We start from the raw sequence: 12803 nt of genomic DNA on the forward strand, positions 1-12803 counted from the left end.
AGTGCCTCTTCTAAGGATCTCCAGCCTAGAGCAGCTCACAGGGAGGAACCTTAGAGATCGTATGACTTGAGCAAGCAAGTTCAGATAAGTGACATTCTCAAAAATACGGTTAATGACAGAGTCTACATTCTGCTCAAAATGTACTTCTATTATGCCAGGCTATGAGTGATTCCATAGAACTGAAAGCTGTTCTCCTTGGAGGACAAAACATTCCAGATTTCAATGCAGCATTGGGTCACCCAATCTCATGGACAACTGAATATAGTGAAGGATTGATAACACCATTAGATTTGTGTGCAGTTTTGCATGAGTCCAGATTTTGCCAAGTTTTGAGTCAGCAATCCTTTCCCTGTGCACCTGTCTTATCCAAGCTTCCTCCAAATTGGTGCATTTCCATCTCTTTCCCATATGCTTGTGATCAACCAATCAGTATTGAGTCAGTATTGAGAATGAAGGGAAGCAGACCAGTGGAATGATCAAAGAGAAGAAACGGCATTATCAAAAGAGCAATAGCACAATGTGTACTTGGAACTTGCTTCAGAATAGGGGCACGAGCTGTAGAGATGGATGGAACTAATTTGCACATCACTCCTCTACACCAGCTTTGACTTTAACTCTAGCTGTGGTCCAAATGTCAAAATCTCTGGGGAAATGACAGACATAGGTGTTCTTTTCAAACTTACGCATTTTTCAGAGCTGTGGTTGACAAATATGGAAATGCCCATGGAAAGTTTGTATCATATCAAGTATTAAAAAGGAGATTAAGCAGTGTTTAAGGCTCTTTCTCCTATGATGTGTTGACTTATGCATTAGCCACTCTCCATTGGTTTATATTTTACCTTGGTTGTATATTTTACCTTGCACAGGACCAGCTCTCAGCTGACATGTACAGTTTTGTGGCCAAAGAAATTGACTATGCAAACTACTTTCAAACGGTAAGTGCCCAGAAAGGTGAGATTGCTTAAAGGCTGTTTGTAGGAGAAGGGAATGTGGGCATGGAATTAAGAGTCCCTTAGTTGATCACATCATAGAAAAAGGTGGGAGCTTTGACCATTTTACTAGTGAATAAATCCTGCCATGCTCCTGATATGGATTTCTCCAAAAACCTTAGAATAAAACTTAATCCCATCCCTTGGGATTATTGCAACTCAGTCCACTGATTCTCAGCCAGGAATAATTTTGTTCCTTCCCTTGGTGGGCAGTTGGCAATATCTGGAGACATTTTTGGTTGTCACAGTTGTGGAGGGAGGTGCTACTGGCATTTAGAGGGCAGAGGCCAGGGATGCTTGTAAATATCCTACAGTGCACAAGACAGCCCCCACACCAATGAATTATCCCGTCCAAAATGTCAGTAGGGCTGACATTAAGAAACTGTGGTCTGTGCTAACAAGGGGCTTGAGAAAAATAGGAAGGCAATTCCTTCCCCCCGCACATTTTCTTTTTTAATCTAGATTTTTATGAAAGGCAGTGACTGATAGGTATATGATGATTGATGTGGCCTGTTGGCCTGCCTCTCACCAATCAAAGTGATTTAGACAGTAAGAAACAGGATCTGAGTCATCTAAACTTGAATAAACTGGTACAAAAAATTAAGACCCAGGTTGTTTACCAGGGTAAATGCAAAGCAAGTCAAAAAACTTCGAGAGAGAAAAAAGTTCAAATAAAGAAAATCAGTTATGCTCACTTGCCTTTAAAGTTGGGAATAAAAGGCTAAGACCTAAAAGCTCTTGATTTATAATCGGGGAAGGAAAGGAATGATAAGGAAGGAAGGTAAGGAGAGGAAAAACAAGAAATTCTGCAAAGTTTAAAATGCTTTGGTAAGTATGGTCAAACAACTGTGGGCTGTTAGCAATTTTCCAGCATTTCATTAGTGGTTCAGAATGCAGAGAAGCCCCTTCTACTGGAAAAGGAGTTGATATGCATTACTTCCAACTTGGAAAGTTTATTTAATTAATTTATTCATTTTTATTTTTCGAGATGGAGTCTCGCTCCGTTGCCCAGGCTGGAGTGCAGTGGCGTGATCTCAGCTCACCACAACCTCCACCTCCTGGGTTGAGATGATTCTCCTGTCTCAGCCTCCCGACTAGCTGGGACTACAGGTGCATGCCACCATGCCCAGCTAATTTTTGTATTTTTAGTAGAGATGGGGTTTCACTGTGTTGGCCAGGCTGGTCTGGAATGCCTGACCTCATGATCTATCTCGCCTTAGCCTCCCAAAGTGCTAGGATTATAGGCGTGAGCCACTGTGCCTGGTGGAAAGTTTATTTTAAAGTAGTAGAATTTTTTCAGGTGTATTCCATTGGTTGTATTCATGAAGGTAATATTTAATTTTAGAAACTCAAAGACTTTAGAGTCTTACTATGACCTCATTGACATTCCAAGCTTTACTAGACAGCCTAATTGTCATTCGGATACCATTTATTTCAATATTCTGATTTTTAAAAAAGTTTGTATTAGTTTTACTTTAATTTTACTTAGGGATATTAGTGTCCACCCTCCACAACAAGCCTTCAGACAGATTAATTTCCTCTCTTTTTCTTATACATGCCCAGTTTTGGGGAAGGGATAGGAGGAGTCAGTAAACAAATGAAGTAACTAGTGTTTATGAGTTTCATCTGCTCTTATCAACATGTTGGCCACTTTTAATTAATGGGATGGTCAAAACAGAATACTTTGAAGGAATTTGTTCTTTGGACTGCGTCATTTTCACCAAAGCAATCTCACCTCCAGGGTATTTGAAGAAGATTGCAGATCAAGCCACAAGTTTTCTGATCAGTTATACGTTAAACTAACTTTGCAGAAACAAAAGATGTATACAAGTTAATGACGTTTAAGTCGTACATATCTCATAAGTGAATTATTTTTCATATTTATTTCAACAAATTTGTTTCTATTTTAAGAGATGGGGTCTTGCTATGTTGCCCAAGCTGGTCTTGAATTCCGGGGCTCAAGTGATCCTCCAGCCTCAGCCTCCTGAGTAGCTGGGATTACAGGCATGAGCCATCACACCTGACTCAGTAAATGTATTTCTAAATGTGTTTTCCATTTCCATTTGCTACGGTTGCCCCTTTCTTTGTTGCCTTTTGCACTGAGGATGGGGTGCCAGAGGAAGAAGGGTGGTGATAAAATCAAGCTCTCTAAACCACGTTCCAGCTCTGAAGAGCTCCCCCTATTCCTGTCTGGTTCTCCTGCTTCCCAAATTTCCACTTGTAGTGACTTTGTTGTTATGGAGGCTAAAGAGGAAACATGCTCATTATTTTAGGTAGATTGGAGGAGGGAATGGGTGACTACCTCCTTCCCCATGTGGAAGCACCTTTCTGTAAAATGCTTTGCATGCCGTGGCAGCCTGTGTCCTTGCCTCTCGCTAAGGGTGATGCTTGCCTTGTGTCTTCTCAGCTAATAGAAGTGCAAGCTGAATACCATAGGAAGTCCCTGACACTATTGCAGGCTGTGTTGCCTCAGATCAAAGCACAACAGGGTAAGTGCAGGCCTTCCCTGGAGAAGGGAGGGCGCCGGGGAGCCTGCTTGCCTTCCCGGATGAGATGAATTCCTTGTATGTCGTTGGCCCTTACACTCTGCCCAACAGGATCACCTGTAGATGAGCCTTTTGGACTTACTTCCAAGCTGGTGCCTTGAGTCGGGGGTGCGTAGGGGTGCCTGTAGAACAGTAACCCCAGTGGCCTGGACGCAGTTGGCTGGCCATCCCCCAACCCCCACTCCAGTCCTCCTGTCATCCCTAAAACCACAGAATGGAGGCTCAATTGGGCCTCCCTCTCTTTGGTAATCTTAGGAGAATCTGGACGACAAAGGAAAGCGAGATTCCAGCATGAGTGACCTTGGCGAACAGCTGACTGACTCTTTCTCACTCCTCCCCTCAGAGGCCTGGGTGGAGAAGCCTTCCTTTGGGAAGCCGCTGGAGGAGCACCTCACCATCAGCGGCCGGGAGATCGCCTTCCCCATCGAGGCGTGCGTGACCATGCTGCTCGAGTGTGGGATGCAGGAGGAGGTAGGGCTGAGCACGGCCACACGCCGCCCCGGGCAGATCTCCTCTTCCATGAGGCAGAGCTTACAGGATCCTCCCTCCTGTACCGTCTCCACTCCGGCCCCCACGAATCCAAATGGCTTAAGACAGTGGCTCAGACCCATCTTCTGCAGAACACAGATTGATCCTGCCTTTTACTGTGAGCCTTCATCTGACAAGAAGAGAGAATCGTGATGGCCGTGAGGAACGGATGGCCATATTCTAGCCATTCTTTCCCCCGGTTTAACATGTTTGGATAATTTGGGCATTCTGCTGCTGCTATTTTTTTTTTTTTTCTTTTGAGACAGAGTCTTGCTCTGGCACAAGGCTGGAGTGCAGTGGCACGATCTTGGCTCACTGCAACCTCTGCCTCCTGGGTTCAAGTGATTCTTCTGCCTCAGCCTCCCAAGTAGCTGGGACTACAGCCGTGTGCCATCACGCCTAGCTAATTTTTTTTTTTTTTTAGTAGCGATGGGGTTTCACCATGTTGGCCAGGATGGTCTCGATCCCTTGACCTTGTGATCCACCCGCCATGGCCTCCCAAAGTGCTGGGATTACAGGCGTGAGCCACGGCGCCCGACCCTGCTGTTGCTATTATTACTCCTTCTCCTTCTTTCTCCTCCTCCTCTTCATCTTCCTTCTCCTCTTCTTCTGCCTCTTCCTCTTGCTTAATAAGTTACCTAATTTTAGGTAATTTTAAAGGTTAAGGCTCTTAAACTTTTTTATCACAACTCTTTTATAGAGATCCTGAAAATATGATTGATAGATATATTAGAAAGTACTTTTTAAGAGCCACATGTAAAAAATGTCCATGAGAAATTTTTTTTTTTTTCTTTTTGAGACGGAGTCTCACTCTGTCACCCAGGCTGGAGTGCAGTTGCACGATCTCGGCTTACTGCAACCTCCGCCTCCTGGGTTCAAGCAATTCTCCTGCCTCAGCCTCAGAGTAGCTGGGATTACAGACATATGCCATCATGCCTGGCTAATTTTTGTATTTTTAGTAGAGACAAGGTTTCACCATGTTGGCCAGGCTAGTCTTGAACTCCTGACCTCAAGTGATCTGCCCACCTCGGCCTCCCAAAGTGCTGGGATTACAGGCATGAGCCACTGCACTTGACCCAAGAAGTTCCTGATAAGTGTTGTTTTATTGCTGTGTAAATCATTTCCTGGGAGATAGATCTCATCTTTGGTTTCTTCCATAGACTATTTTAATATCTTTACTCCATCTTCCTTTGATCTGATTAGCCAATCAGTATTTATTTAGGGCATGCTGTACATGTTTTATTGAGCAAAGTATGAAATAGTGAGATAGGAGATTTATAAACTTATTGCCAGAGATGAGTCTAGCATCTCTCAGTTAAGCCTAATTCATCCAGAACAGTCTGTAAGTCTCTAAGGGAGCATTAAGTTATATGGGACAAAGTAAGGGCTACGGATGAGAAGGAAGCCAGTGAGCATGCGGGTGTATGTGGCATGCTTCCTGTAGGCCAGCCTGTTCTAGATGCTGGAAGTTCAAAAAGGAATGGGAATAAATGTGTATTTTTAACACATTTTATGTGCCAGGCATTTGCATGTTTGTTATCAAATTTTTTTAGCTTAGCTTAGGTTAGCTTATGAGACAGGGTCTTGCTCTGTTGCCCAGGCTGGAGTGCAGTGGTGCCATCTTGGCTCACTGCAACCTCTGCCTTCCAGGTTCAAGCGATTCTCCTACTTCAGCCTCCCAAGTAACTGGGATTACAGGCTCCCAGAGCCTGTAATGGAATTTCAGCATGCTGGCCAGGCTGATCTTGAACTCCTGACCTCAGGTAATCCGTCCACCTCGGCCTCCCAAAGTGCTGAGATTATACGCATGAGCCACTGCACTGGGCCTCAATTTAAAACCAGAAAGGTATCTACCATCCCTGAGAGAGAGTTTCATGGAAGAAGATGAACTGGACCTTTTCTTTCCCTATCATTTTTTAAAAAAAATTATGGAAAACCATAAACGCATAAAGATAACATAATGAGCCTTACCACTCAGTTTATGGGCAATCTTGTTACATTTCTGCCTCCATTTCCTGCCCCCAAACCCCTGCCTTGGATACTTTGAAGTACATCCCAGACATTATATCATTTCATTTATAATACTTAAGTATGTATCTCTATAAGATAGAGGATGTTTTAAAATATAATTTTTGGCTGAGCACAGTAGTTCACACCTGTAATCCCAGCAGTTTGGGAGGCTGAGGTGGGAGGATCACTTGAGCCCAGGAATTCAAGACCATCCTGGGCAACATAGTGAGATGCTCTCTAAAAAAAAAAAAAAGAAATTAGTTAAAAAATATAATAGGCTGGGCTCAGTGGCTCACACCTGTAATCCCAACACTTTGGGAGGCTGAGGAGTGCAGATCACCTCAGCCCTCCTCAGAGGTTAGGAATTCGAGACCAGCCTGGCCAACATGGTGAAACCCCGTCTCTACTAAAAATACAAAAATTAGCCGGGCATAGTGGCACACGCATCTGTAATCCCAGCTACTCAGGAGGCTGAGGCAGGAGAATGGCTTGAACTGGGGAAGCGGAGGTTGCAATGAGCCGAGATCACGCCACTGCACTCCAGCCTGGGCAATAGAGTGAGACTCTGTCTAAAAAAAAAAAATATTAATATTCCCCAAAAAGTAACAGTAACCTATTAGAATCATCAAATATCTAATCAACATAAACTGGTTTTTGAAGAGCAGTACCTTTGACATCTCCCAGCTCCCGTCTCTGTCCTTTCTGGGCTACTCCATTTCTCAACAGACCTCGCTCTGTCACTTGCATTTTTCCCTGTTTTGTGTCTGCTCTTTACTTTTAGTAACAAATAGGTTCAAGTTTCCCCTAGCCTAAAAAAATATATCCCTTTTCAACCCAACCGTAGCCTCATATTTCTTCCCAATCTCTTTGGTTTTGTTTTTTATGCTACCCAATTTCTTAAAATAACTCTCAACATTTGCAGCTCCTGCATCTTTGCCACCACCTACAGATCTTCTTCTGGTGTTGCTTCGCCCCTGTCACTGGGCTAAAACTGTCCTCCGGGATCCCCAGGGTCCCCCAGATTGCCAAATCCTATGACTTACTGCCAGCCTCCTTGGCCACAGTGCTGCCTGGTGTTCCTAATGTAACCATCCTCGAAACTTCTAGTTCCTTTGGCCCTCTGGTTCCCTCTGGCCTCTGACCACAGGGGCATCAGGTTTCTCTGTTTAGCACCATGGTCCCCTCTGGCCTCTGACCTAGGGGCATCAGGGTTCTCTGTTCAGCACCATGGTCCCCACCCTGCCCTGCTAGATCTGCTCCTCAACCTCAGTGAGGATTCCCCGTGTGAAAAGGCTTCACTCATGCTCACTGCCATCCTTCAACATTTCCACGCAAACTTTCCTCTAACAGGAACAGTCCCTGAAACAGGACTCATTAGCTAATATAACAATCCCCTCCTCCTCCTAGTTTTTATGCTTCGCTCAGTTACACAATCAAAAATCTAAAGGCTTATCTGTGACACCTCTGTTTCCTTCTCTTTGGCATTGTCCATCACCAAATCCTATTGGCTCTTCTCGCATAGGCAAAGGCATGGTTTTATGAAGATCTGAGTGACTCCTTTCATGTATTGTGCAGCTTGCTGTCTTTGTCATAGCAGCCTTACTGATACACTCGTCCAAACATGTTCATGTAGCTTCCTCACATATATGCCCAAAGAGCTTTGCACATCTGTGTATCTATATTGAGAAGGGGGTTAGTGATCCTAGCAAGACATAAGCTTGATATTCCAGAGTAGGAACACTTTTTCTAAAGGAAATTGGAAGTCTATATGGCCATAAAAGATTAAAGGGATAAGGACTGTTCTGCCTGCTTGTTTATCAGCCTGTGGGTTGCATTACAGAATGCAAGGAACTAAGATGAAACAGAAACCGATAGGTCTTTAACCCGTGTGTCACTTACCTGTGACGTGGAGGTTTCTTTCCAACTCTGACCTGCATTCGTCTTCTCCTCCACACAGCCCTCTCCTCTTCTCTTTCACTTCATAGCTCTATTTCACTCTCTAAGGTGCAGTGCTTCACTTAGAAGAAATGGCAGTGATTTGAAAATAACTCTTGAGAATGGAATGCAGAAGAATGGAAGGAGGCTACCTCACAAACCACCCCACCCAGTCTGCCCTTCCCCTGAAGGCATAGACTTTATTTGATTCTAAAAGTATAGGCCGGGCGCTGTGGCTCACACCTGTAATCCCAGCACTTTGGGAGGCTGAGGCCGGTGGATCACTTGAAGTCAGGAGTTCAAGACCAGCCTGGCCAACATGGTGAAACCCCATCTCTTCTAAAAATACAAAAAATTAGCTGGACGTGGTGGCGGGTGCCTGTAATCCCAGCTGCTTGGGAGACTGAACACGAGAATTGCTTGTACTGAGTCAAGATCGGGACACACACACACACACACACACACACACACACACACACACACACACACACACACACACACACACACACACACACACACACACACACACACACACACACACACACACACACACACACACACACACACACACACACACACACACACACACACACCCACCCTGGAGACCTTCTCACATTCAGCTTACCAGACTGACCAGGTCTTAGTCGAATTCTTCTCCAAGATTTATCTTACACATACAAGAACAAGATGTCTAAGTGCCCAAGATTCATTTATCCAGTAAATAGTTACTGAGCCAGTGTGATGAGCCACCCCTGCCCGAGGCTGTGGGGATACAACAGTGGGTAAAGCCAGTTCCTGCTCTGAAGTTGCTTATGTGCAAAGAGGGAGACATTGAGAAAGCAGGCAACTAGGGGATTGGGAAATGGTGTTGGACAAATGCGTCTAAGAGGTTTTGGAGAAAAGAAGCAGGCAGTTGCGGGGTCTCTGCGCTTTGCTGTTGTACCTTGGAGTTGCTGTGCGCTGACCCTCTGTCCTGTTGGTAGGGACTCTTCCGAGTAGCCCCCTCTGCCTCCAAGCTGAAGAAGCTGAAAGCCGCCCTTGACTGCTGCGTGGTGGATGTGCAGGAGTACTCGGCAGACCCCCACGCAATTGCAGGTGGGCACCTCTCAGCGCTCCTGTGTGCCATGGAGGCTCACAGGGAAGGGGTGGATGGGGAAGCTGTGTGGCTACAAGTGCAGGACACTCGAGCCAGTGGCTGCCCAATGCACTTCAGATGTGTCCACTCAGTGCCCAGTTTCAGGGCTGGGTGCTCTGGCCCCTTGAAGGAAGGCCTCCCCGCATGCCAAGGGAAGATGAGGTAATTGTGGGAAGTAAGAGGTCCCCCGTCAAAGCCTCGTACCCATTTCCACAGGAAGCTACCATTTGCTGTTGACATGGTGATCAGGAGGCCCATCCCCAGATGGAACCCACATAGGCAGTGCTGGCTGGTGGGTCTTGCCTCTGCCGCATCATAACAGTTCACAACCAATATTTCATTCATACCTAGGAGCTTTGAAATCTTACCTCCGAGAGTTGCCAGAACCTCTTATGACCTTTGAACTCTATGATGAGTGGATCCAGGCTTCCAAGTGAGTACCCCTTGTTTTGGAATGTCCTGTGAGTTACGGTTTATTTGGGAGTATGTGCTGAAATTATAGAAGCATGTAACCTATGATCTCGCAACCCTGTTTCTTGATCTCTGCCATGAAGGAGTGCTTATACATTTGCCCAAGGAGGCAGGTCCAGGGATATTGATGGCAGCATTATCTGAGATAGCAGAAGCCTAGAAGTCACTAAAGATTCAGTGGAGAAGGGGGTTGGGAAGTGGCTAAGTCAACTGTGGAGTGTCTGTACCATCGCACACTGGAACAATTAAAAAATAGGTAGAGTTATTCATGCTAACATAAATAGATACGAAAGCAAGTTAACAAGGACTCCTGTGACAGTCTATTGTTATAAAAAGGAAAATAAACACCCAGCACACTTAAAACAATAGAATTTTAAAAGGACCTATATTTGTGTGTAAGTGTATAAAAGAAAGTTCTGGAAGGGCTCACATAGGCTGACAGCAGTGATTCCTTCTGGCCAGAAAAGTAGGACAAGGGAGTGGGCATAGGGTCTTTACCCTCATCTGTAATAGCTAAATATATTTTAACAATAAGTAATAATGAACTTAAAGGGAGGTCACGTGTCATGACACATGGGCAGCAGCCTCTCTCCCCCCTCCTGAAGATGCGCCCAAGGGAGAGGCCGCAGCCCAAAGCCAGGCGCAGGGCTGTAGCAGTGTGTCGGGAAGAGTACAGCTGCATGGAGCAGGCAAAGCCGCTAGCCCTAACATGTGCTCTGGCTCCCACGCATGGTTTTTGAGTCCTGGCTTATGGCATTGTATGTTCTTTTGGGCATAGGTAAGAGCTGTCTTAAGTAAATAGTACTGTTTGGAGGAATGTACTTTTACTGAGTGAATGGACTGGTGTAGTGAGGAAACACACAACAACAGGATAGGATGGGAGAATTTCTACCAGCACAAAGATGGTGGAGATGAGGTAGAGATAGTCTAGGTGGGAGAAGAAGGAGGGAGAAGAATGTTTACTGAGAGCAGGACTAGAGCAAATAGCCACCTTAGCTAGGGGCCTGCGAAAGGAAATGATTTCTAGAGATTTCTAGTCATGGGATTTAGTTGTTAGTGTGTTTCTCAACAACACCATGAGGAGCAGGTGTTGTTTCTCATCACCTGTCAGAAACAACAGTGGAATATGTGTCTGATGCTTCTCCTTCTACTTTTTGAAGAACTGGGCCTGGAAGAGACCCACCTGACCTGGAAGGGAAGCCAGGCTCAAATGTGTAGAGTGAGAAAAGCCAACTCCAATCAAGTTGCATAATGATATTTTATTTCCAAAGCAGAATGGAGATTGTGCACTTCAAAAGGCTGGCTGAATATATGGTTCTCTTTTATCTCATTGTGAAAAGGGAGTGCTGGGTTTCATGATATTAATAATTACGAGTGTTACCATTTATTGAGTGCTTATTAGAGACTTGACATTGTTTTAAGCTCATTGTATGTTTTTAACTCATGTAATTTTGACAAGAACCCTATGAAGTGGTGTGTGCTGTTTCTCCTATTTTACATTTGAGGAATTTGAGGTATTGAACAGGTATGTAACTACAGGTTACCTGCTGGCTAATAAGTGGCAGAATGGGAACTTGAATCCAAGGAGTCCGGTTTCAGGGCCTTTACACTTAACCACAGCACTTTTTGCCTCTCTAGGACAAGAATGTGGTCCTAGGGATGAAGCCAAGTGAGAACATATCCTTTGATGGAAACTGTCACTCTTATTATTTATTGGATATATAAGTGATCTTGATGATATACAGTTAGATAAAGGCAGGATAGCTCAGTGCTTCAGGACCTATCCAGAGATACTCCTGTTCCCACTTCATTTGCAAATGTGGGTCTCCATTAAGAAATAGGAATGATCCAGGTGACTCAAGAGGTCAGTGTCTTTGAACCAGGGAAAAACAAGAACCTATTTCTACCACTGGATGATATGCATGTAGTACCTAAGATCACTTCGTCTAAACCAAGTAATTTTGCCTAGAACAGTGATTTCCAACCCTCTGTGTGCATCATTGTGTCCTGGGAAGCTTTTTAAAGACACTAATGCTTGAACCTTTTTTTCAGAGATTTCGATTGAATTGGTCTGGGTTCTGTGATTCAAAGCTCCCAAGGCTGTTGGGTTGATAACCTATGAACCTCTGATGAAGCTGAGTTTCATCAGAGGCCAACACTAACCTTAACAAGACATTGCACTTCAGGCCAACTCAGCAGGACACAGACAGATTTGTCATAGGATGGGACATCCGGAGTCACAGGAGGAGCAAGGGAAGCAGGGGCTGAAGTTAGGGATTACTAGGACAGTGCAAGATAGCCTGAAACTCAAAAAGGACACATGATTGCAAGCCATTTACATGATCTGTTTCCATGCTGGAGTCGTGCAGAATACAGGCTCAGAATAGCCCATGGGCTGAGCTCCCTGACTGGCATCTGTGTCCTCCTGCAGCCCCATAGCCCTGCCACACCAGAGCAGGTCTCTGGCTCTGGCATATATTCACTTGGGGCCTCTGAGGTGTGTGGTGGAAGCATTGTTAAAATGGTGCAGGACAAGACAGAAGGAGAACATAGAGGGGTAAATAATAACAACCAAATTTTTTAATACTAGCTTGCTGATATGGTCAGTTACAATGGTTGGTATCAAATATTACAATGATTGGTTAATATGATTTCCAATGAGTCTTTATTGGTTCGTGCTCAACCAATGACTTTTCCTATCAATTTCTCAGTATCCAGGAGCAAGACAAGAAGCTTCAGGCTCTATGGAATGCTTGCGAAAAGTTGCCCAAGGCCAATCACAACAACATCCGGTAAGTGGATACTTACTAAGTGTAGACACATGGCTTGGGCTTATGTAAGCCTCAGACATACAACTCCCCGGGTAAAAGTCATGGTAACTACCATGCATAGCATTTTATGATGTCCAAGGTATTATTAACATGCATGGTCTCTTTTTTTTTTTTTGAGACGGAGTCTCGCTCTGTCGCCCAGGCTGGAAGTACAGTGGGATGATCTCGGCTCACTGCAAGCTCCGCCTCCCAGGTTCACACCATTGTCCTGCCTCAGCCTCCCGAGTAGCTATAGGCACCCACCACCACACGTGGTCTCTTTTAAACCCCAAGCCACCCTGTGAGGGAAGGCAGGAATAATTATTGCCAATTTTTAGATAAGGAAATGGACTCAAAGAAGCAAACCATTGGCTAATTC

General features: G+C 44.8%; 1 protein-coding gene across 3 annotated transcripts in view; it reads left to right on the forward strand.

The window, feature by feature from the left end:
* ARHGAP44 (Rho GTPase activating protein 44) overlaps positions 1-12803 on the forward strand; it is a 207132-nt gene that overhangs the window by 155031 nt on the left and 39298 nt on the right. For all 3 annotated transcript variants that reach the window (XM_054535471.2, XM_054535472.1, XM_054535474.2), the window contains 6 exons: positions 867-935; positions 3397-3478; positions 3879-4006; positions 8992-9103; positions 9495-9576; positions 12326-12406. In XM_054535471.2, the coding sequence (XP_054391446.1) occupies positions 867-935; positions 3397-3478; positions 3879-4006; positions 8992-9103; positions 9495-9576; positions 12326-12406 (554 nt within the window). The remainder of the gene's footprint in view (positions 1-866; positions 936-3396; positions 3479-3878; positions 4007-8991; positions 9104-9494; positions 9577-12325; positions 12407-12803) is intronic.

The sequence above is a fragment of the Pongo abelii genome, chromosome 19 (genome assembly GCF_028885655.2).
Source record: "Pongo abelii isolate AG06213 chromosome 19, NHGRI_mPonAbe1-v2.0_pri, whole genome shotgun sequence".
Lineage (NCBI taxonomy): Eukaryota > Metazoa > Chordata > Mammalia > Primates > Hominidae > Pongo > Pongo abelii.